At 39.7% G+C, this 25,877-nt stretch overlaps 2 protein-coding genes across 2 annotated transcripts in view; one reads left to right on the top strand and one right to left on the bottom strand.

Annotated features, from left to right (window-relative positions):
* LOC134803062 (gastrula zinc finger protein XlCGF57.1-like) overlaps positions 1–25,877 on the bottom strand; it is a 62,887-nt gene that overhangs the window by 31,526 nt on the left and 5,484 nt on the right. Inside the window, exons 3-4 of the mRNA XM_063775768.1 lie at positions 15,849–15,902; positions 15,336–15,392 (exon numbers count right to left, since the gene is read on the bottom strand). Of these exons, the coding sequence (XP_063631838.1) occupies positions 15,336–15,392; positions 15,849–15,902 (111 nt within the window). The remainder of the gene's footprint in view (positions 1–15,335; positions 15,393–15,848; positions 15,903–25,877) is intronic.
* LOC134803393 (lactoylglutathione lyase) lies at positions 20,330–24,910 on the top strand. Its single transcript, XM_063776212.1, has 5 exons — positions 20,330–20,427; positions 20,690–20,759; positions 21,427–21,650; positions 23,776–23,886; positions 24,501–24,910. Exons 1-5 carry the CDS (start codon positions 20,351–20,353, stop codon positions 24,613–24,615), a joined length of 597 nt encoding a protein of 198 aa, XP_063632282.1. The 5' UTR covers positions 20,330–20,350; the 3' UTR covers positions 24,616–24,910.

Genomic DNA, 25,877 nt, shown 5'->3' with positions numbered 1-25,877 from the left:
TTCGTGATATGAAGATAACAAATATGTTTATCAACAGAATTACTACCTACCAATACCCGCCAGGCTAAACCGGTTGTCAACTTTAGTTCCATTGGTACACAAAGACGGCGCCACTAGTATAAACGTATAAACGGTTGGGGACATTTTTTGTATGGAGTTACCGTTCTTCTCCTAGTGAGTATTATATTCTTTGCTTGGCACTCTTGGCAAATTAGCAGGACTAACATTTAAAAGAACCTCTAAATTCCAGGCCATAATTGTTAAAAAAAAACCTCTAAATGTCAAAACCTTGACATTGACAGATTGTCACTGGTGGATGGATTCGGTAATTTCGATATTCGATATAATCTTGTAACAAACTGTGAATACTGAGAACATAATTTATCTGCTCTAAACTTTAAATTTTAAATTAACAAAAGCTTAATCAATCATATTATGTTTAGTTTAGATCCACAATAGTAAAGTTGATAATGGAGTCGGCAGTATCGGAGTTGCAAGTGAAAACTGAACCCTCATGGGATGATGTGTGTACAAACGACGCTACCTCGTGCTCGGCTGTGTGCATAAAAGAGGAGAGTTTATGCTCTGATGTGTGTATAAAAGAGGAAACCTCTGACCCGGAGGATGGTGCAGGCGGCGTGAGCGAGGCGGCCGCGGCGGCGGGGCTGTACACCGATCATGCCGTGAAAGACGAACTCGTGCTTGGCCCCATACTAGTGGAGCATCGCGGTCGAGGTGTCTACGCACAGAAAGGTTCGTTTTTAGCCATTTATTTATTAATTGCTATGTACTTATGGTGTTTTCAAATTTTGCCTGCACTTAGTTGTACTATAGTTCGTTTTTAGGGTTCCGTACCCAAAGGGTAAAACGGGACCTTATTACTAAGACTCCGCTGTCCGTCCGTCCGTCCGTCCGTCTGTCACCAGGCTGTATCTCACGAACCGTGATAGCTAGACAGTTGAAATTTTCACAGATGATGTATTTCTGTTGCCACTATAACAACAAATACTAAAAAGTACGGAACCCTCGGTGGGCGAGTCCGACTCGCACTTGTCCGGTTTTTAAGCATTACAAAGGCCAGTTACAGTAACCCGCAACCCCACTTACATGTGAATGCACAGGCAGCTTAACCCTTCTTTGCATGGTGGTGGAAATTTCCATCATAACATTGTCCTACGAATTAAAGGTACTTTTGGAGGTGATTGATATTTATTTTTAAGACTGTCCACTTTCAACACTAATCCATTTTCTGATTTTTTTACATAAATTTACGCAGTATTTTAATTTATAAAAATTACATTTGTTTTAAGACGAAATGTCGGAAAACTTGGAAATACCCAGAAGTTGATGATTTTTAGTATATGATTTTGGGCCTTTTTTCAGGCTTTGTAATTGTTTAATAACTTTATCATAGGTACATATGTATATCACAAATAGTGTACCTTTCCGATGGTAAGATTTTTTTATGTATCTCGTAATGAAAATTATATATTTACATAAATATAAATTAGCCTATTCAATTTCTAACACTGATTTCGCAGTAAAAATTGGTGTTATAAGTTTTTATTATTTTTCCCAGAATCAGTAAACAATTACGTGACACATATATTCATTTTGGGCAAAAATAAATAATCATGCAAAGAAGGGTTAAAGCTGATACATGCACATCAATGTCCACTTGTGTTTTGTAGTCTACGAAAGTGTTCTTTATAGATTTATAGTGTGTTAAAACAACAATAAAAAAGGGCTTAGGGTCAATAGGGGTAAGTGAGGTTGTAGTCTGTTTACATTGATTAGCCGGGTCCACACAGAGCGAGGATACGCCGAGTCGAAACGGCCAGGTTCGACGTGACTCGCGCACGCCGCCTCGTCTGAGGCACGTCTACACTGGTTGTTTTGTGTGCGAGGAAATTGCCTCGCACGTATGCTCGCTCTGTGTTTGCAATTGAAAAAAGTTGCAAATGTATGTAACGCAATAAATAAATACTAATCAATATCTAAAGAGGCGCCTATATGAAAGCCAGACATACTTACCCAACCCATCTAAATCTTTGTTAGAGCTATTTGGATTGATAAGAAATTTGCAAAATTTGCTATGATGATTCTGGATACAGGCATTATCAGATAAGTCTATTAAAATCAATGTGCCTTGTGTTTTGACAGTTCCAATTTAAAACAGGTTTAAGAATTGTGACTAGAAATTTCAGATGTGTAAGTTGCGAAAATAAGATAAAAATTACAAGTCTTTTTAAAATAACTATTTTATTGAATTGAATAATATTTGCTACTTACATCCTTGTGATTGTTAACTATTCCATGTTATCAACATAATTTATATTAATTGCAGCACAAAATCATCAGCAGGAAAGAAACGGGAGCCCCACAATATTTACTACTAATAAAACCTACCAATGTGATCACTGCAGTTACACAGCGGCTAGAAAGTCTACTTTAGTTAGTCACATACGGACACACACCAGTAAGAAACTCAAGTGTGACTATTGTGATTACTCAGCCAAAAGTGAAGGTTTATTGAGTAGGCATTTGAGAATGCACTTAAGAAAAATTAAGCAACCAGTCAAATGCAGTCAATGTAGTTTCATATCTGTCAACAAAGATGCATTATTACAACATGAAAGGACGCATAGCACAACTTACAAATGTCGTCATTGTAGTTATGTTCATAAAAGTATAAGTAAGATAGAAATCCATGAAAGGAAACACATTGAGAAACCATACAAATGTGATGTATGCAGTTTTGCAACTATTTATAAAAGAAATTTTGAACTCCATAAAAAGAGACACGATTCACCCGTACACGAAACAAGATGTACCAGCAAAAAGCCCAGCAAACCTCGGCATAAACACAAAGGAGAAAAGCCTTACAAATGTGAACACTGTAGTTTCGCAACCCACGGCGAAAGGCGTTTACGACGTCATGAAAAAAGGCATGCTGGACAAACACAAACAGTCATACATAAATGTGGCAAATGTTACTATTCTACTACAAGTAGCAGTAGGTTACTAATCCACGAATTAATAAAACACAGCAGTGAAAAACCTTACAAATGCGAAGAGACATACTGTATTTATGTGACAGGTGACAGGCAAAAACCCATATACAAATGTAACAAATGTAGCTATACTTGTAACAAAAAAGTTAATATAATACAACATGAAAGGAGACATACTGGTGAAAGACCTTACAAATGTGGCCACTGCAGTTATTCTACTATCTACAAAAGTAATTTGCGAGTCCATGAAGAGAGGCATATTAGGCATGAAGGTAAGAAACCACATTATTTATTTAATACAGCTTTTGTTTTATATTAATATTCCTATTTAGGGTAAAGACCGTATCGTTAATTATGGAAACAACTTTACTTAGCCGTTTTTTCTGGTATTATATTTTTATTTAAAAATTACACATATAGTTTAATTAGTGTTTTAATAATAAGTAACATTTCGTCCTGGGAGATTTATTCTGTGGATGTTCAATTGAGCAATCATGAAAAGGACACTTAGATGAGATATTTTGGCAGCATATTAACATTTTCTTTCTTTAAATCGTACCAAGGAATCGGTGAAATAGTCTCAAATTAAGCTCGATAGGCTTGTCCAAATTATATTTGCTAGACGGTATTTAAATCATCATAAGTCCCTAAAATAAAATAAATGTAAAGCCTTCTTATATCAGATGTGGCTTAATAATACCCCCAGATTATACCTTAAGAACATAGTAATACAAAATAATACACACGTCAACAGTTAGACCAGGTTTTATCTGTATTCATAATTAACGATACGGTCCTTACGGACGATACATCTCTATTCTTTGTCATTTTTCTCAATCGTAAATTAGCTCGATCCACCCCACGTCACTAGAGAGCACCAGAATCAAACAAACTGATTTAAGACCCACCATCCACCTTCGGTTTTAATTTTATGCATATGACACTTAAAATAGTTATTGAGCTTACGTGGGACTTAGTCAATTTGTGAATAATGTCCGATAATATTCATCAAGCTGATCTGATGATGGACTAAAGATGTGGCCATAGGAACTCTGTGATTAAACAACTCAATTGTGTTTCGGTTTGTTATGCCGGGGCCACACTCACGGGAAACGCCGTTGATTATCGCAATAGTTGATACTTTTCATACGGCCACACCGGGATTATCGATAATCATCGGCGTTTACTGTTAGTGAGGCCCGGCATTAGAATTATCTCGATGAGTATTAGCTGCCTGTTGAAAGAAAAATACAGTTAGCGGTAAAAGCTTGGATCAAAAACGAATTTTTTGACAAAACTAACTTATTTTATCAATTCCGCGTTGCAGTGATTGAGCCGAGTCCTGCACCGACCGCCACTGGCAAGCCCAGTGGAACTCGTCATCATATCGACTCACGGGCGTAGCCAGGTTTTAGTTTCGGGTAGGAAGGGGGGGGGGGGGGGGTTCAAGAAAATAAAAGGACTAAAAGTACATAAAATAACCCTTACACAAGAAATATTAGAGACTAGCTGTTCCGCCCGCGTGGAATTCTGTCTGTGTCAGTAAGCGGCTAATTTCTAATCCTAATTTCTCCCCCTCTCCCCTGGAGGCGGAACTTGAAGTAAAGTTGACAGATGGATATGCTAGAGGACAGTAGACCAGATAAAATATTTTAGGTACCACTAAATAAAACTACACTCCAAAATCAATTATAATTTTACACGTGATTTTAACGACAGAGAGAAGTTGCTCCCGATCCCCTATAAGACAAAGCAGTGACAGCGACAGGGACACTTACAAAACTAACGACGCAAAAAAAGACTTAAACAACGACGCAGACATGGAGACGGACGGTGGTACATGGCAATCCACAGACTCCCTTAGAAAGAAAAAGCACCGTAAATCTAAGCGAGCATTCGAAAAGCTCGACTCAGAGGGCAACTCCCCCCCGCCCACCCCCAAGACCGCCAAACTTGTCACAAACAACCCCCAAAGGCCACCAAACCCCACAAAAAAAGCCCCGACACCACAACAACCTCCGTCACACAAGACCCCCTCTACCCCCCTTCCATCCCAAGACCGCACTCACGCTCATCCCCCCCCCCCCCCCCCAGGCCCCAGCAGACAAAATTAAAACAGATAACGTCACAATTCAGGATAAATCTAAATACCACACCATCAGATCGATTCTAGCCCAAAGGGGCATACACATTACGGGGACGAATGTGGCAGAGGGAATCAAAATCTCGGTCAGGGGTACGGATGACTACAGGGCTGTCATCCGACTCCTGGACGAGATGGAGATCTTAAAAGTTCGCGACCGTTTCCCGGAGGAATGCTTCTTCCGGGTCATCCTGAATTCGGATGACATAAAGAGGGACCACCGGGAAAAGGGAATAGAAGTCGCGGAAGTTCATCGCCTGCATAACAGAAAAAAGGGCCAATATGACATGGTCTTGGTCAAGATTGTAAAGAACGCGAACCAAGAGGACATCTTTTAAAATCAAAGAGGTATGCTTCCTGCAGGGCGTCAGAGCAGAGTACCCCAGGACTTACGACTGGGAGGTGCAGTGCTTCAGGTGCCAATAAGGTAGAGGCCACACCCAGAGGGTGTGCACTGCGCCTCCTAGATGTGTCAAGTGCCCGGGGCATCACCTGTCTTGGGAATGTGACAGACAGGAAGGTGACCCGGTGGGGTGCTCGCTCTGCGGCACCGTTGGTACCCATCCTGCTAGCTTCAGGGGCTGCCCAAATGCGCAAAGACCCACACCAATTAAAACCCCCAAGACCCATCCTGCCCCCTCAAGAAACCAACCCCCTTCACTTCACCCTCCTCCCCCCCCCCCCCTCAATACCAACCAAAGGCCGGCTCCTATTCACAGGCGGCAGCAAGGACCACTCTTCTGCCAACCCCTACGATCCGCCCCCCCCCCCCCAACGCCCCGGTATCAACCAGCCTGGGTTCCCTCACAGAGCCTCATGACCCCAAAAACCCACCAACAATTGCCGGTCGGGGGTGACAGCAGCAGCCCGATGCTCGACAGAGCGCGCGCATTCCGCGCGCGCTTACTCGAGATCGAGGCTAGGCTCGCTGTCGCCGACGGCCGGCAGACGCTTCTCATACTGGATGAGTATGAGAGAGAGATGGCAACATTCAACGGCCAACGTCCCTCTTGCCCTTAATGGATAGCACAAACCAAAAAATAAAACCAAAATCGTTATCCATTGCCACTTTTAACGCGAATGGCATTAAGGGCAAGAAGGACGAAATCAAAACTTTCCTCTCAAAGCATAATATCGATCTCATACTCATCCAAGAATCATTTCTAAAGCCAGCGACACGATCCTTCGTGCTCCCGGGGTTCGCACTAACCCGAAATGACAGAACAGACCGCAACCTCGGCGGCACAATGATCTTTTACAAGCGCCAACTACATTGCATCCCCCTAGACCCTCCCCCCCTCCAAAACATTGAAGCCACCGTTTGCAGGATTTCCCCCCACGGCCACCAACAGATAACTATAGTCTCAGCATACCTATCCCCGGGGAAGGAGCTCCTACTCGAGGACTTGAGGTTGCTTGCGGACTTGGGGCCTTCGGTCATATTGGCCGGAGACCTCAACAGCAAGCACACCTCATGGAACTGTGTAGCCTCCAACAGAAACGGCAACAGGCTCTACCACCTCATGCTAAACGATAAAATACCTTTCGACCTCATCTCACCCCTTGAACCTACCCACTTCCCAAACATAGTCGCCCATAGACCTGATATCCTAGACATCACATTGCTGAAAAACATCTCCCTCTCCCTCCACTCCATAGAAGTACACCACGAGCTGGACTCAGACCACAGACCGGTCATCCTGAGACTAGGCCCAGACCCCAGCAACCCCCAAAGCACCAGAACCAAAACAGATTGGAGGAAGGTGGATCTAGGTCTCCAGAAGCCCCTCACCCACATTCCCACATCCCCCTCCATGACTAAGACTCAGACAGAAGACGCAATAAACCTATACAGCAGTCACCTCTCCTCTGTTATCAGTGATGCCTCAGCAGAGGTGCCGGACGACGACTCTCGTCGCCGGCCCCTCCCTGACAGCTTGAGGAGACTGCTGGATAGGAAAAACACTGCCCTACGAGCCTACTCCCGATTTCCCTCGCCCGAAAACCGGCGACTCCTGAGGGGACTTCAAAGGCAAGTCAAGGAGGGAATCGCAGCTTTTCGGGCGAATGAATTCGACGAGTTGTTAGGAAATATTTCGCCCAGCCACCTGGCCTACTGGAGGCTGGCGAAGTATTTCAAAACCGACCTGGTGACCACCATACCCCCCCTAAATAGACCAGACCACCCCACCTGCTCACTCAACCTGCATTTGAGGACGAGGAGAAGGCGGAGTGCCTCGCCCTCAGCTTAGCCAAACAATGCACCCCAAACTCAAAAATAGTAGATCAGTGGGCTCAGCACGGTTCCATTTTTATCGACTATCACTATGCGCGTCCCTTTCGCACTTACACTTGCACTTTCGCGCCTGGACCACATTGTTCAAGTCGAGGCTTCAGTCGCAAGACTCCTGTCCTCCCCAGCACACGACCCCCCTATCCGTCCAGTCTCGCCTGAAGACTTGTCAGACTACATCCGTCAGCTGAGACCCAGGAAAGCACCTGGCCCCGATGGCATTCCAAACAGATTACTGAAAATGCTCCCTGGGTCTCACATTGCCGTGATACTAGACATTTTCAACTCGGCCCTCGCAAACAGCCACTTCCCCAAGTCGTGGAAGTTAGCGACGGTCATAGGCATCCCCAAACCGGGGAAACCAAGGACCGAACCCAATTCCTACAGACCTATCAGCCTGCTGAGCACCCTGGGGAAGCTCTTCGAAAAAATCGTCCTGGCTCGACTCCAGACCTGGTGCCATGAGGAGGATATGCTCATACAGGAGCAGTTTGGATTTCGATCTAGACACTCCTGCGTACACCAGGTCCACAGGATTGTCGAGAAAATCCTGGACGGTTTTTCTCGATTGGGGGGCCTTAAGACCGGGGCGATCTTTCTCGACGTGGCGAAGGCGTTCGACAGGGTCTGGCATTCTGGTCTGGTTTACAAGCTAAACCAACTAGGCATGCCAGACCGTCTCCTACATCTCGTGGGAGACTTTCTGTCGAACCGCCAATTCCGCTACCGAATTGAAGGATCGCTCTCGGCCCCGCACCCCATCCGAGCAGGGGTTCCCCAGGGATCAGCCTTATCCCCAATCCTATACTCACTTTACACTAATGACATCCCCAACACACCCCCAGTACACCTAGCACTCTTTGCCGACGACACTGCCATTTACTATACTCACACCACTCTCTCCGCGATCTACAAGAACCTCCAGATCGCCATCGCTTCCCTCGGGGAGTGGTGTAAGCTCTGGAGGATCGAGGTAAATCCGGAGAGTGCCACCATTCTCTTCCACCCAACCGCCACTACTACACCCAACATGCCAAACTTCACACTACACGACAAACCCATCCCATTCGACACCAAGGTAAAATACCTCGGGGTCACGCTAGACCAAAGACTCACATTCAGACCACACATAAATAATGTAAAAGCCAAGGCCTAGTTTGTCACTGGCAGACTGGGTCCCATGATCAGTAAGAACAGTAAATTATCTATAGAAAACAAACTACACCTCTACAAAACTGTTATAAGACCTATTTTCTCATACGCCTGCCCCACATTCACATTCCTAGGGGAAAAAAGACTCCAGCCACTACAAACGATGCAGAATAAACTACTAAGACGCTTTTTAAAAGCGCCCTGGTACTCACGCAACACTGATAACCATTTCCAATCTCAGATCCCCACAGTCTACGAATTCCTACGAAAAGCCTCCCGCCACTATTTTGACAACGCCCCCCACCACCCAAACCCCCTTGTCCAACAAGCCATCAACTACCAAACTTACCCAAAACCCGACCCACCTAAAGACACACGATCCCCCCTACAAAACGACAGTGAGACGGAGGACGCCCTCGCCCTCACCCCTACCCTCACACCAACTGACGGACCATCGACAATGACAAGACGGAAACCTAAGGGCAGCGCGGTTCGCCGCCCAAAGGACGTACTAAATGACACGACAGACTACATGACTCAAACGATCGACATATGGACCAGACAGAGACAAGACACGACAAACGAATCGACTATCGATGTTCACTCTCGACCTCGCCGCCGCCGTCGAGGCCGACCACCGCGAAACACAGATACACTCCACCAAGGCACGTCGCTACTCGGTGCACCTGCACCGAGTAGCTGACAATACACTACACTCCACATTTATCATAAGACAGATAGGTAAATTCCAGACACACCCACACACTGCCTCGCAGCGCCCGCGCGCTGTAGAGTGCCCGCGACTTCAAACATAGCTTCTCTATCAGCGGTTCGGGAGGCCCAAAAAAGGAGTCCTCCCAATCGCAGCCAAGACCTCCAGCTAAATTCCTAGGAATGCTGCAGAGCACAGTACAAAAAACAGTTGTACATTTTTACTTTTAGTATGGAAATCAGTCACATCATTTTATCACGAAAATTGACAGTGCTGCAGCAGTAACTTAGCAACAGAATAATGCTGCTGCAGTCGCCACCCGAATGTCACCTTTATCATATCTTAGAAAGTAATTGATGCGATCCGATAATCGACGATGGCGGAGAAATCCAAAATCCAAACCACCGTATACTATAGGTAATAGTTAGTAATCAATGAAATATGCCGCACGCCTGTTCTTATTTTAATTCTTTGAATGTTAATATTCTGAACTTTTCGGGGGGGGTTTGAACCCCCAAAACCCCCACCCTGGCTACGCCCGTGTATCGACTAGGATCACACATACGAGAGAAGAGACCCTGTACCACCAGGCGGTATTTCAGGTACTAGTATAGTTCCATAGGTCTGACATAGGTAGGCCCCAATAAAGTTTTGACTTTTTGTCAGTTCGGCAGAGTTAAATTAAAACTAGCCAGTTTGAATACCCAGCCGTCAGGAAGTTAAATATAATTTGAGAATAGTTTATCTAACTTAAAATAAATATAGATATGTGAAAGTAAAATCTATTGTACTAGCTACTAGAGATTGTGCGGAAAGTGAAGAGTCGTGAAATGTATGGGGCCCGATACGTTCCACGACTCTTCTCTTTCCGCACAGACTCTACTACTACAACATTGGTCTTAGAGCGCGGCCACATTGGCGATTTGCGAGCGATTTGAAAGCGAGGCAAGCGCGTAACAAGCTCGCCGCGAGCGCGCAACGATTTCGCTACGTACATGTCATACTGGTATGGGAGCGAACTCGTTGCGTGCTCGCGGCGAACTCGTTGCATACTCGCGGCGAACTCGCTGCACGCTCGCCTCGCTTTCAACTCGCTGGCAAATCGCCAGTGTGGCCGCGCCCTCACACAACTACCGAACGAACTGATTTGAGACCCACCATAGAACATTTTCACAGTAACTAAGTGTCATAATAATTTTACTTTTTACAAGCTATTATTTAGTTTCACCTGTCCCGTTGTCTGTGTGTGTGTCTGTAATAAAATCTTTCAAGTTAAAATTAGACCCGCTTCCCGGTTTTCGAATGAAATCTTTAACAATGAAAACTTATTTTATCTATTCCGCGTTGCAGTGATTGATCCCACTTCTGGACCGACCGCAGTGGAGCACGTCATCATATCGACGGGGATCACTGTTACGCGAGGAGTGACTCTGCTTGTATATTATCTCAGTATAATATATTCAGGAACAGCATATTATGACACGCTGGGTATAACGCCACTTACATAATTGGTATCGTCGCTCTGTCGCTGATATCAAGGATCTACCGCGAAAACGAAATTTCTTTGTCGTACTCCCTATTGCTCAAATATGCAAGAGTGATAGAGGCTGATAACGAAAAGCTCTTAGGTGGTATTTTAAACGAAAGTGGTGCTATAGTTAGTTTCTTTATAAACAATAAAAAAAAAACAAATTTATAAATACTGAATTAAAAGATAAACTGAACGTCTATGGTTCGTTTTTTTAGCATTAGAAAGAACTTGAAAGAAGGTAAGCGATTTTGACATGTCTTTTAATTGAAAAACGCTTTTTAAAAATCAAAAACTATTACTTATGAAAGCAGAAGAATATAAATGATCGTATTAAGCCCCCTCCTCACTCGTGCGCGAATCGCGGCGCGAAGCCGTGAACGCGAATGTGGCGTCGATTTTCGCAGACAGCGAAATCGACTCCACACTCACGTTCGCGGCTTCGCCCGCGATTCACGCGCATAGTCTGGAGGGGGCTTTAGATTTATAATTGTTACATATTTGCCGTAACTTATTTTTAAAATGTTTTTTTCAATTAAAAGACACATCAAGGTTGTTTACCTTATTTCTAATGCAAAAAAACGAACTATAATGGCGGTAAATGAAAACATTTTACACGTAATCGTTGTTTTTTTCTAAATTCATCGACAAACTTGTCCACCAGTCCCATATCGTTGGTTATTTATTAAGTAACATGCGAGATTTATCGATATTAAGTACAGATGGTCAAGCAAATCTTGTCAGTAGAAAAAGGCGCGAAATTCAAATTTTCTATGGGACAATATCCTTTCGCGCCTACATTTTTCAAATTTGCCGCCTTTTTCTACTGACAAGATCGGCTTCACCCAGTATATTTGACACTCGACTATTAGAATAGAGGTCTAATAAAATTGCTTTTTTACATATAAGGAACAAATTATTCAGGAATCCAGGTATTTTTTTTCGATAAAAAAAAATAAACAAACACGAAATGCCGTAAACATGTTTATTAAATATTATTTTCCATTCAATAGAAATATGTTATTTTGTCTGATTTCAGAACTGTAGTTATATTTGATGTATAATTATAGTAATCTTAAATCCATATTTTTTTTTATTTGTCCGAATAAAATTACCTATTTGACTCACTGCTCACTGTTAATAGTTCTTCTATATATACTACGATGGTAACACCGGCATGATATCCCAAGTGGGTTGCCCATACTTTATATGTGCAGTTTAGGGACAAATGTAGGCCCCTTACAGCCAACACACATAGTACCTACAGGAAAGCCCAAAAATACATTGACAAAGAATTTTTTAAACATAATTTTCTTAATTACACATCTTTTAACAAAATGTACTTAGGTATAAATTAAAATTGCAATCATAAAAGTATATTTTTAAAACTATTTTGGCTTTAACACACAAACGCAAAACGATTGTTAAAATTATCAACAATGTCACATTAAAAAAATTTTCAACATATATTTGGGCCACCACTGCCACCAGGCACCATGTACAGAAAAAAAGTGGTATAATTTCTGAACGGTGGAGCTACTTCCCAAGGTACACAGATTGAAACCTATTTATAGGGTAGGTACTCATAATCTTTATTGCACATCCTATTTATTACCTAGTCCGTCTAACCTAACTTTGCAACAACTTAAAAATAACAAAATGTAATTATAAACATTATTTTGGACTTTATGAAGTTTGATCCTGTCAATTTACTTGCACTTGGTCGCTGCGCGTTTGATTTGGTTAACTAAACACGTATTTTTGGTCAAAACTCTTCATCAAAGGACTTTTCACATGTAAGTATATATTCTTTATTGCACCACAAAGAAAACAGATTTACTATGTAAATAAAGGGAGTAGGTAGCTAGGTAGCAAGAAGCGGTCTTGTCGCTGAAAGCGATCTCTTTCAGACAACCTTAGGGTAGCAGGATATAAAAAAACTAAAACAGGTACCTATAGTTCGTTTTTTTTTTGCATTAGAAAGAAGGTAAGCGATCTTGACATGTCTTTTAATTGAAATAAGCTTTTTAAAAATCAGGAACTATTACTTATGAAAGCAGAAGAATATAAATGATCGTTTAGATTCACAATTGTTACATATTTGCCGTGACTTATTATTAAAATGTGTTTTTTAATTAAAAGACACATCAAGATTGTTTACCTTATTTCTAATGCTAAAAAACGAACTATAGTGCATGAAATAATTAGAGAAATAAGAAAATTACACATTGATTAAGCAGACAGTACATGAACAATTTAAATATTACATGTATTTGAATGTAAATAGTTTTAGTTTTGAAGGGATGGCCTGCACCAACTTATTTTGAAACCTACTGGCGTAGCGTCGCGGTATAGCTGAATGTTTAGTGTAAAATGGAGGGTATATTATAATTTATTTAAATATTCCATTATTTACTGTTTACATTAATTCTATGTATCGCCTACGAATCTATGTAAGCGTTCTATATAACAAACTGCACAATGTAAAATAGCCTGGATTTTTCAATGCCATCTCTCTTTATTGCTAATGGGACTACCATTTTAAATTAGTTATAATTAAAATTATTCATGTTTTTTAATTTGATAAATCTCGTAGGTTTCTCATGGTGAACGCTTATAAGATGTTTCTTAACTCCACTATGGCGCTGAAATTTCTTGTAGCATATTTCGCAAGCATATGGTCTTTCCCCAGTGTGAACACGATAGTGTTCTTTCAATGCAGCAAGAACTGGAAAAGCCTTTTTACAAACGTCGCAAGCATGTGGCTTGTCAGTTGAGTGAACTCTTCTAACATGAACTGTCAAGGCAGATTTATGCCTAAATTGCTGGCCGCACACTTCGCACGCGTGTTGTTTAAAGTCCTCGTGCACCATCATGTGGTCCTGCAAATTTCTCTTCTTCCGGAATTTCTTATGACAAGTTTCACACTCAAAAGGTTTTTCATCAGAGTGTGTTATACTGTGATTTCTTAAGATACCTTTTGTTGAAAATCGTTTGCTACATATTTCACACATATACTCCTTTCTCCCTTCCCTTAACGCTTTATCTTCCATTTCTTTCTCGGCATGTCTATCCATATGTTTAGCTAACGTCCCCTGTAGTGCAAATCGCTTCCCACAAATATCGCAACAGAACTGTTTGTCCATAACTTGGTTGTGTTGGACTAATAGATGTCTCTTTAAGCTACATCTATAGCGAAAATTCATTTGACATATCTCACAGTTATAAGGCTTTTCTCCCGTGTGCACGCGCAGGTGTATACTCAAAGCGTCTTTTTTTATGAATCGTTTGTTACATACAACACACGCGTACTTATAATCCTCGTCATGAAGTTTCGAATGTAGTTTTAAAGCACATTTTGATGTATATCTTTTATTGCATTTATCACACTTGTAAGGTTTCCCTCCAGTGTGATCAAATTTATGATTTTTCAACGCAAACTGCGTGTTGAATTTCCTCTCACAAACATCGCAAGTGAATGGGTAATCCCCGGAATGATTATTTTTATGAGCGTTAAAGGTGCTTTCTTCTGCAAATTGTTTTTTGCATATATCACAAGTGAATATTTTCTGGTCTGCGGATACTTGATCTTTAGTTTCATCTGCAAACTCGTTTTTGCATACTGTTATTTCTCCTGGCTCTACTTGACTATGATCAAATTTCAAATGTGTCTTTTTATGAACGGTTAAGTGACTTTTTTGTCTATATTTTTTGTGGCATATATCACATGAAAACGGTTTTGCACCTGTGTGTATCCGCATATGTATAACAAATTCATTTTTATGTACGAATCTCCTGTCGCATACTTCGCAGGAGAATTTAAACTTTCCCATGTGGTATGCGTAATGTGTATTTAAATGACTTTTTTGTATGAATCTTTTATCGCATACGTTGCACGCGTAAGGCTTCTCGCCAGTGTGGGAGCGGCGATGGATCATGAGTCTGGTTTTTGCATTAGGGTTCTTGAATGTTTTTTGGCATATGTCGCAGGTGTGTACTTTACCGCGGCCGCGGCTGGGAGCCGGAGCCGGATCGGAATCGTCGTGGTTCGTGTCAGCCACTTCCACAGGGGAAGTGACTCGTTTTGACGCAGCAGAAATGGGTTCCGCTGAAGGTCCTGGTGCTCCGTCGTATATGGCCACTGAAGCAATAAGTCAAATTTTAGAAGCAGGTATACAAGATACAAAGGAGGAAATTAAATTAAATATTAATAAAAATGTAATGACTTGCAAATAACTGACAACACAAAAGCATAAGCCCTTATGCAAATATGTTGTTGGAATAAAATAGTGGCGCATTACAGATGTATCTCAATAATTCACTTGCTCTTGATTTTTGTTTTTGCTTGTGATAATGACTATTTTAGTTTAATGTATTGGTAATCATCTAAGTCTAAGTCATTGTTTAGTTATTACCATGTACCCACTTTATGAATAGAATGGGTACGTACGCACTTTTGCAGTTCGTTGTACCACCTTTAGTCGAGTACATACCTGATACGACCTCGCCATCGGCCATCTCCACTTCAGACTTCTCCAGCTTGATGTCACCTGGAGCAAAATAACACTATGTGATACTTTGATACACATTACTTCATTTAACTTCGAACTCGGGTAAATGCATCTGTCAGATCATGCTATTTTGGTATTAAGAAAAGGAAATAGGGTAGAACAGGGTAGGGTAGGATACCTGAGAGGGTTGAATGGATTCACCCGAGTTTGAAGTTAAGCGACACAATGAAGATTAATCAAGTTTAGGGAAATACCAAAAAGATGAGTCCTTTATCAAAAAATAAAAGTAGGTATATTTTTACAGGTTTAGAAATATTCTCTTTAAAACGTTGGAGAATTTCAAAACTTAATAACACACAATTAAGTGTTGTTTAAAACTACAATTATTTATCAACACAATTAGTAATGAATGACCCTAAATTAGCCTTTTTAAATATGGTAATTGTGTGCAAAAATTTATAGAAACCCCAATTATTTTACATCAAATATACACACCCACGATGTTTTCATCTCCAGCAGCTTTCTCCAACTTGATTTTGAACTTGTCACCTGCAAGAAAAAAAAATTACAGTTTCCGAGTTTAATGGCTGTGACAAACGTACAGACGGACATAACGAAACTTTGCAATTTTGGCTATGGAACCCTAAAAACCTAATTATGTGCACATTCTCATAATCAGATGATCAGGTAAGATGATCTTCTTGACTTTACATCAAAATAAATACAAAAAATTGTGCTAAATGTACCCATGATTAGCGGCTTAATCTTCCAAAATACCAAATATCATTTTACAAATAAGTTATGACAATAATAGGCCCAAATGGAGATGGCGAGATGACCTGGACAGCTTCCTGAACAACTAGCCGGATGAAGCACTAAAACGGGAGTCGTGGAAATTAAGGGGAGAGGCCTTTGCCCAGCAGTGGGACACTCAAATTGGCTAGTAAAAAAAAATTACAATAATTAAGTTTAGTAATTATTGTCATAACAGACTTATTTGTACATTTGAAATACATAGTAGCAATTATCCAATGATTTCACGAGGTGGATTTCTTAAACAAGTAGCTTTGGTCCATACCTAGGGCTTAAGCTTCCTACAGCCACATTACATCTATCTGCAATGAAGAGGCACAGTCTCTAGATCCAATTTCACATGAAATTATGTATTCGTCTTCCAAACCCCCTTAGAGGAGATGCAAACATAGAAAATTAATAAATTGAGAGAGCATTAAAATTTGAAAGACTCAAAATTATGTTATGTATGCCAGTTGAAGGGATATGTTAGTAGTAATATCTGGTATATCTCACTGGCAGTGATTACTCCCTTGAGCCGTGCCTGCAATTCTGCCTGGCTGCGCTTCACTTGCAGCTTGAAGTCACTTGCGTCCCGCAGCCGCCCCACGCACACCTCGCAGATCCCGCACTCCTCATTCCCTAAGCCTAGCTGCAAAATAAAATTAAAACTTTGTTGTAATATTTTGAAATGTTGTACTTTATTAGATAATCTATAGGCCTACTACTTATCTCAGGGGGTTGGCAAAAAAGTTGTGCAGTGATTTACTTTTAGGGTTTTGAGACTAAAACTAGTTAATACATAAATATATTCAATCTTTCCTAACTTAAAATACCTAATACAAATCAGTTTCATGCATCCAAACTTCAACCTTTTCTTGGCTGAACATAATAACTTCTTACCAACCGCCTCATTTAAATATAGCACTGTAGTAATAGAAGATGATGAATCCAATTTTATGAAATGAAAATTAATATTGCACAAACCTTATCCCTTTAGGGATCCCTTCCAGCTAACCTTGTGTAGCCCTGGCATGTATTTCAAAACTTAAATGTTCAGGTTCATACTTATCAAATTTCTTAAATTAGGATTTTACAATATCCACCAACCAGTTGTATTTTTATTTAATCATTAACAGTAAATACAAACCAACAAAACTATGCAATATTTTTCAATTCTTTAAAAGCTTTTGCTAAAACAGTTCTGCCCATAAAGACAGATTAACCCCAATTGGCACAACCATATCTGGGAATTGATCATTGCTATCATTAAGGATATTTGATTAATCAGACTTCCGTGGAAAATGGTGTTAAGATGATGTTACGGCAATACCTAAAGCGCATAGAAACAGGCGGCCGCCCGCGACCTTCAGCCTGGCTCGCGCCTAGCGACCCGCGCGCTCATCCCCGGCTGCGATGCACCTACCACGAGTACCATGACGTCACACACATGTCATCGCGTCATGTTACCAGCGACCAATGAAGACAGAGGCTGACACTTACAATTTTGATCTATCACATCGAACTACCACGTAGCCTATACCTATCTTCACTTTTGCTCATTTTTATGTAAATTTAATTAGGTAAAAAACAAATAATGTAAAATCCCGAATTAAATGTAGTTAATTCGAAGAAACCTGCTGCCTTCGTTATTTCATCAACCTGCCATCCACATCAGCGCAAATCCTGGCCATCAGCCCCAACTTATGTCTATACGCGCAGACAGATGATCATATCTCCACAGAACGCACTGAGGTCTCATTAAAAAATCTATTACAGCAAAATGAGCATCAGAGCCATAATAGCTTATGAAAACAAGATCAATAACCTCCTGCCGCCCAAAGACCTATTAAAAGGTCTCCGACTGAGTAGTGTTTCCGGCCCAAGCATAATTACACTTTTAACTTATACGCGCCCAATGACCTTTTAAAAGGTCTACAACTTTAACCTGTTTTAAAAATTAAAATTTACCGCATATTGAATTCAGATCAGTTTTGAAAGAATACGTCATATTTGACGTTGTCAATAGATGTCAATCTGTGTAAAATAATCTGTCAGTTTTGAAGTAATATCCAAAACAATGACAAGGGCTTGGCTATCTCGGCAGATGCCTTGTGTATTTTTGTTGTAAATGATGTCTTATATGTTCGTCTTTGTTTTACCACATTTATTTTTTACTTTTAATCAATATTCATGTAAATACAACAATTAACATTTGGAAGACCTATAGGAAGGCATGTGGGTCATAATATATTTAAGGTTTTTTATAGGTCTACGGGCTTTAACCGCTATATTGGGTTGTTTTGCATTGGATATGCTGTTCGTTTAACAATTAAAATTTGAATTTAATAAAGTATTTAATTTTAATGTCTTTTGGAAAAGCTTTATAGTTAGTTTTGGCAAAAATATTTAAAAATTCATAGATTAAAATAAGATGGTAGTAATTACTAGCTATAGGATTTTAATAGGTCTGCGGGCGGTTACCCTATTATTATAAGAAAAATCGATATGCTCGAGTTTAGTGGCTATAAGTTAAGTCATTTTCCCAGTTTATTAGTTTCCCACTGCTTGTGTAGAATTGAATATTCACTGTATTTTTATAATCCAATAGTCAAAGTAAGATAATATGCTGCTTGTAGCTAATATTATTGTTAGCATGTGGTAAAGGTAGGAAATTTTTTTTTCGTAATAATATTTTACATGAAATGCATTATTTAATTCTGATATATTTCAAATATGTTACAGAAGCGGGGTAAATCAACGTCAGGGTACATTAATTATTTTAATAAATTCAGAAATACACAATCTAAGAAAAACCACTTTGTTGAGGCAGCGGCCCAGAGTCCTATAAAAAAGACATCGAATTTCGGTGTTTCTTTGGTTTCTTAACCTTCTACTGATACCCCTTATGATGCTATAAACTACTCACACCCATAATACAATGCTATTACAATGTAATCATATGTCGAAGTCTTGGGCCGGAACCATGTGAACCTAAAAAAAGGCCTCTGGGCTAGGCTTGTGCCTGCTCGGTCACTACCGAGAGCGCTCCGCTCTCGGTCAATCGGTCAAACGAACTAGTTCGGTCTTTTAGTTCCTTTAGTTCAGTTCGGTCGTTGAGAGCCGGGAATGAATAGGAGTCGATTTTTCATTGGTTTCTTTCCAATCTTTGGTAACTGAATACAATTCAACTTGTACGATACGATGTGTCGGTATTAAACATTAAAACACCTTAACATAATTTAAAAATGTGAAATATGTCGAAATATATTTGATTTTCCTTCATATTTTACGGGCTTAGGAGTGTCACGTCGAGCTTTCATCTCGTTCACACTCGTGCCAGCGACATTGACAACCGTTTCGTTCCGTCTATTTTACGTTTCACTCAGTCAAGCGCTCTCGAATCCCACTGAACTAAAGGACCTAAAGACCGATTAAGAGCGCGCAAAAAGATTTAGTTCCTTTCGGTCCTTGATGGGATTTCATTCTTAATAGTTCTTAGTTCAGGACCGACTCAAGCCTACTCTGGGCTTGTATCCCATCTTTGACGAAAAAATTCTGGGCGGCAGGAGGATAAATTGTATAAACTTACATTTATGTCGAAGCAGTCTTTCAGCATGTCGTAATATATTTCTGTTTTCCCGAGATGTTTATACAGCATTTTCAGCCCCTTCTCCGGGGGTCGTACCAAGCAACAGCTACAAGAATGTAACTCCTCCATTGTTTAACTTATAAAACACTGTGATAATTGAGTCACAGACACAACTGATTACGCTAATACATAATACACACTTTAAAATCTACTTTTGCCATTCCATTTATATGAAGATACATATCGATTTCTGATTGGAAGTATGGGTATCGGGGTATCGGCGAGCGATTCCGCAGACAGCGCAGTCAGTCAGCAAAATGGCTGTCTGCTAATGTCATGTCGCTCTGTTTTTTTTTCTGAGTGTTATATCAACATTTTTGAAGGCCAAGTTTGTAAATATTGCGCTAAATTTTTTCTATACCAAAATATAAGTTGCAAACAATTTTTGCAAAGTCAAATCGTCCTCATGATGCAATAAATATGTTTCTATTAGGTACTATTTTGTACTTAAAACAATTTTGTGTAAAGCGAAACGAAACGCAATTATCAATGTGTCAAAGGAGCGAGAGTGGTCAGTCACCCTCAACTCAATCTGTCAAAGCGGCTCAAGTCAATGGTCGTGTTATCAATTCGCTTATCGAGTTTCTTTTCTAGAACTTGCACGTATAGACCTTATCTCAATAACTACAGGTAAATAACCTAATTTCCAATTAAAATTCTTCGGGTTAAAGATATTATTCTCAAAAGAAATTAACGTTTCACTTCATGTGACTTAAAAACTATTTACATACATGCCATGCAATTGCGCCCGTGAACATTGAATTTATACTTACATTATTTACAAATATCACAATTCTTAATTCCTTTCTTACTTGATCCTTATTTGGTTCGGTGCTTTACATAGATATTCAACATAACCTAAAAGAAACTACAACTTTAAAGTTCTTTTTAGGACCATGGCTCAAGGTTTGACTAACGAAGAGGTCGAGGCCCTCTGTGTGAAGCCTCATGAAGGAACTAAGGTAAATATTCTACTATTAATTCCGCACTACTATGTTTTTAGGGTTCTGTACCTCAAAAGGAAAAAACGGAACCCTTATAGGATCACTCGTGCGTCTGTCTGTCTGTCCGTCTGTCACAGCCTATTTTCTCGGAAACTACTGGACCAATTTAGTTGAAATTTGGTACACATATGTAAATTTGTGACCTTGTGACCCAAAGATGGACATGTTTTTTTTATAATTTTAAAATACATAGGTTCGAAGTTATTTAAGATAATAGCCGAAAAATTACCATTCCCCCCCTTTATCTCCGAAACTTCTGGGTCTAAAATTTTGAAAAAAAACACAAAATAGTTCTTTACCTATACATGACAGGAAAACCTATTAGAAATGTGCAGTCAAGCGTGAGTGGGACTTATGTACGGAACCCTAGTTGTATAAAGCATATTATAGTGTTAGCGAATTTTTGTTAGACTATCATTAATGGTAACTGCACAGCATATTATAGTCACAACATGGTGATACAACAATAATATTATAAGACCTGTATGTATGTTTAATTATATACCTGTGTTGGACAAACAAACAATTTTGATTATAATTTTTGTTTTTATAAAAACTAAAATAACAAACACTAGGTAATTTATTTTATTTTTAACTAAATTAATAAAATGTCTTAAACCACTAGGACTTCATGTTCCAACAAACCATGTACCGCATCAAGGATCCCCGCAAGTCACTCCCGTTCTACACCGGCGTGCTCGGGATGACCCTCCTCAAGAAACTGGACTTCCCTGCTATGAAGTTCTCTCTGTACTTCATGGGTTATGAGAACCTGGCAGATGTGCCGCAGGACGAGGCAAAGAGGCTGACTTGGGCTACAACGAGGAAAGCTACGCTGGAGCTGACACAGTTAGATTTCAATATCACCTTTCTCCTCATATTATTAATAGTTGCCCAAAAAGAAAGATTTTCATTTCATATTAACGCTCCGGCTGCCTAATACCCGAGGCATGGTGGTGTAGGCACTGGTTTTTATGAAACATACCATTCAAGCCAAAGTGGAGAGTAGGCTTTGTTAAAATTAATCATGCTTTCTCATGTTTTTTTTGTTCATTAAAGGTACCAACTGGTAAACAAGTCAACTAAATATCTTTAATTGTGTTATTTTAAAGTAGAAATGTAAATAAAAACAAATATTGAGGACAATCTTACACAGATCAACTTAGCCTTAAACTAAGCAAAGCTTGTAGAACTGTTACCAGTTACCATTGTAGACATAGACCTCCAGACTCCATAGATCCAATATTGTATCTTGAAGACAAGTATTTTTACAGTTTTTTAGTTGCTAAATACTATGCTTCCATGATGCAACCAAAATGCTAATAATATTATGAGTGACAATATCCATTTATATTACTCAAACTCGTAATATTCTTAAAATATGACATCATGTCAACAAATGTTCAAAGTGTTCTAAGATTAATACATTTGAGCTTCGTAACATGTTGTTCTATTAGTTTGCAATTAGTAACACATAATTCCTACGAGGTCATTACCTACTGCTGTAGAATGTAAAGCATAATGTGCAGGTTGCGTAATATGATGTGGGTGTCATGTAGCATGCGCAAATTGGAATACGATACCGGCTACTTTAGCCTATACATAATTAAATCTGGGGGCCGATTTCTGAATTTCGATCGTTCGATTTCGTTACTCGAAAGTCGGTGGAAAACGGCGAAATGCTAATTTTTTAAATACAAGCGATAGAAATTGGGAATGTAGTGGTATTGATCACTCGTCGATTTCTTTCGATTTTATTAGTAGAATTTAAATGCCTAGTAGTGGAGATATTATTGAACGAAATCGGGTGGTCGAAATTCAAAAATCGGCCCCCTGGTTATTGATTATATAAGCGCAATAGGGTTTGCAATTAAATACGAGAGTACTAATGTACTAAAGATGGGAGAAACAGTTTTATGACTTTTACGCTGATGGATTTACGGGCAGAAGCTAAGACTCTGAAACAAGTAGGTAATCGTACCTTCCTGCTTTCTTAGGCTCGGACTCTAGTATTCGTGCTCGAGCTGTTGGCAAGCCTTAAGGCACAGGAAATATGTTTCCCACATTCGAAACAAGTGTTTAATTTTTAGTAATTTCTGACAGTTTTATGCCAATTAACGCTATTAACCCTTTATAAGGCAGAGACTATTTGGAAACCACATAGTTAATAAACATTCACGAAGAAGAACATCCTCTTTTTTATTTAACTATAATGGTATTATATAGCGAATATATCAGGCTTTCTTTCCTCATTCATACTTTTTCGGTCAGTACTTAATTTTAGTGTAATTAATTAATCTATAGTATGTGGTCAATTTATGCACTATGCCTGTCAAGGGAAACAAGCTATCGTCATTGTTTCCATTATACATACTATAAAAACTATACACGTCGCTGTATCTAATAATTTGAATTATAGCTCTTGCAATTCACGATGGCGAGTGACGAGACTCTTATTGGTATGATGACAAGGTCTAATTTTGATAAATCCACTCTCCATCGTGAATTGCAAGAGCTTATAATTTTTTCAGTGATATTCGTATATTAATCCTACACAATAATGTTCGATTTATCGTATGTAGTCAATTAAACGCCAGTCTGTACAGAGCACCTTATGTTTGTTATGTCAATGTCAATGAATAGGTGTATTGGAAACAGATCATCTGAAAACTCAAGTGCACTAACAGGCTGAGTGCATATATTGACCACATGTTATTCTTAATGATTTCGTTTTTTTTTGCCGTAGATGTGTTCCCTAGTGTATTATAAACATGGTAGTGTATTTAACTTTCACGTAGCATATCTGTATAACTGGGGCCTAATAAAGGTTTAAAGACATCAACTGACGCGCGCAGCTACGGCCATATATTAACCTTCGTGCATTCCCACAAGGTTTACAACTACTATGGACGTGACTTACAAAGGTGTGGATTAAAGGGTTCCCCACGCTTCAAGCTAATTTTGTTTCTTTCAGCAACTGGGGCACCGAGAGCGACGATTCGAGCTACCACAACGGCAACAGTGAGCCGCGTGGCTACGGGCACATCGGTATATTGGTGCCTGATGTAGAGGCGGCCTGTGCTAAGTAAGTTGACTGAAGATCTAAGGCCGCGGACTGGACGCACACGATCGGGGGCTGGCGCCCTCTTGAATGAACAAATTTGGACAACAGCAGCGGTCGTCGCCTGCCACCCCGCCGATCGCGTGCGTCCATTTTTGTTTGACCATATTATGACGTCTTTACGTATTTTAAAATATAGTTACTCATACAATAATAAGTAACCCTGTATAGGGTATTTTTTTCAATGATGACCATAATCTCTTCAGAAGGCTTAGCACAGGAGCGCCGCGACAGTAACAGTATCTCGCCCGCGAGATAGACTACCCATCTCTCTTTAATTAATATATGTAGTTATAAAAAGTCGGGTAGTCTATCTCGCGGGCGAGATGTGCCGCGGCACTCCTGCGCTAATAAGCCTACTGGTTCAGTGATTTACCCCCTTATTCATGAAACTTTACAAGCCTCAATTACTTAGTTAATTTTTGTTTTAACCCTTTCTTAACTAATCATAAGTATAATAATATACTAATCACAGGTTAAAGTACGAATTCAGAACCTCCTCCTTTTTTGAAGTCGATTAAAAATAGGAGCATGTTGTTTAAATAAAAACTAAAATAAATATATAAAAAATATTACAGATTCGAGGAGCAAGGAGTGAAGTTCATCAAGCGACCGCAGGACGGGACCATGAAAGGCCTGGCCTTCATTCAGGACCCTGACGGCTACTGGATCGAGATCTTCAAGGCCATGTAAAAATCCTTATGGAGCATCCCACGAGAACGTCGCTTACGAAATGATTCTGTCTTGTTGTAAATACCTCAATCAAATGCATAAACATCGAGAATATACTGATATTTGTTAACTAAGTCATGGAATATTACAATACCAAATATCGCTTTCTCATTATTTTCAGATGTATAAAAGAATGGCATTTTGTAAGCGACATTCTCGTGATACATCTTTTATTTGTATATACCCTTATCATAATCATGAGGATTATGGATCATAGTGGAATTTAGAATTAGATAAGGAATATTCAGCTTATTCCGATAATCACCAATTGACAATAGGTACCTAACTAAAACCTATTTTTGAAGTGAAAACTTCTTTAGCGGCGCTGTGCACTTTTTGTGATGGGGAATACACCTTAATGAAATTGTCTTTTGCGCGCGAACCTGTTTTTTTTGTATTTAGAGTCCGTGTAGGCTAATTTTGCACCGACTAGACATGAGCAAAGTGATGGTGTGTTACTATAAAGGTGATATTTTCATAGAAATATGACATTGCAAATGGCATGCAGAGTTAGTTTGGTCGTACTCTATTGACATCATCTCTTGCTTTATGAAATACCTGAATATTAGACTTTTTTAAATTAAATTTACCATTATTTAGTAATAGAAACATTATTACTATTTTTATATAAATACTTATTTTGTCAATCTTTTTTTCTTCTGTTAGTTTCTCTATCTAATTCTAAAACCACTTTATAGATTTGTGGTTTATTTTTTTTCACCTCAGCAGCTCGAACAAGGGTACTTTGCTTCTTAAAAACAGTGAGCAAAATGCGATTTTGCTCACTGAGTCATTTTTTTCTCACTAGTGAGCAAAATGAGATTTTGCTCACTGATTGAGACAAAATGACATTCAAGTGACCTTTAATGTCATTTCAACATGCGGGGTCTAATACAAGTTCGATAAACTTGGGTTCTATTATCTCTGTCCCTCTAGGTATGTTCTCACTGCTTAGGGTGAAAAATTTTGTGTACTACACGAGATCAAAGTTATTTACATCTCGTGCGCTTTTGAATCCCTTACTACGCTCAAGATTCTAAATTAGATTCACTCGCTACGCTCGTGAATCTATTATAGAATCTTTCGCTCGCACGGGACTCAAAATAAGCACTCGAAGAAATATCAAACTTTGATCTCTTGTTGTACAAATAACTATTGTAGTAACTAATGACGATGTGTCTTAAGGGGCCCACAGATTACCAGTTCGCCAGACGATATCGGCC

This window comes from Cydia splendana, chromosome 26 (genome assembly GCF_910591565.1).
Source record: "Cydia splendana chromosome 26, ilCydSple1.2, whole genome shotgun sequence".
In the NCBI taxonomy this organism is placed as follows: Eukaryota; Metazoa; Arthropoda; class Insecta; order Lepidoptera; family Tortricidae; genus Cydia; species Cydia splendana.
The sequence above is the reverse complement of the archived record's forward strand: the minus strand, read 5'-3'. Positions and strand labels throughout refer to the sequence as shown.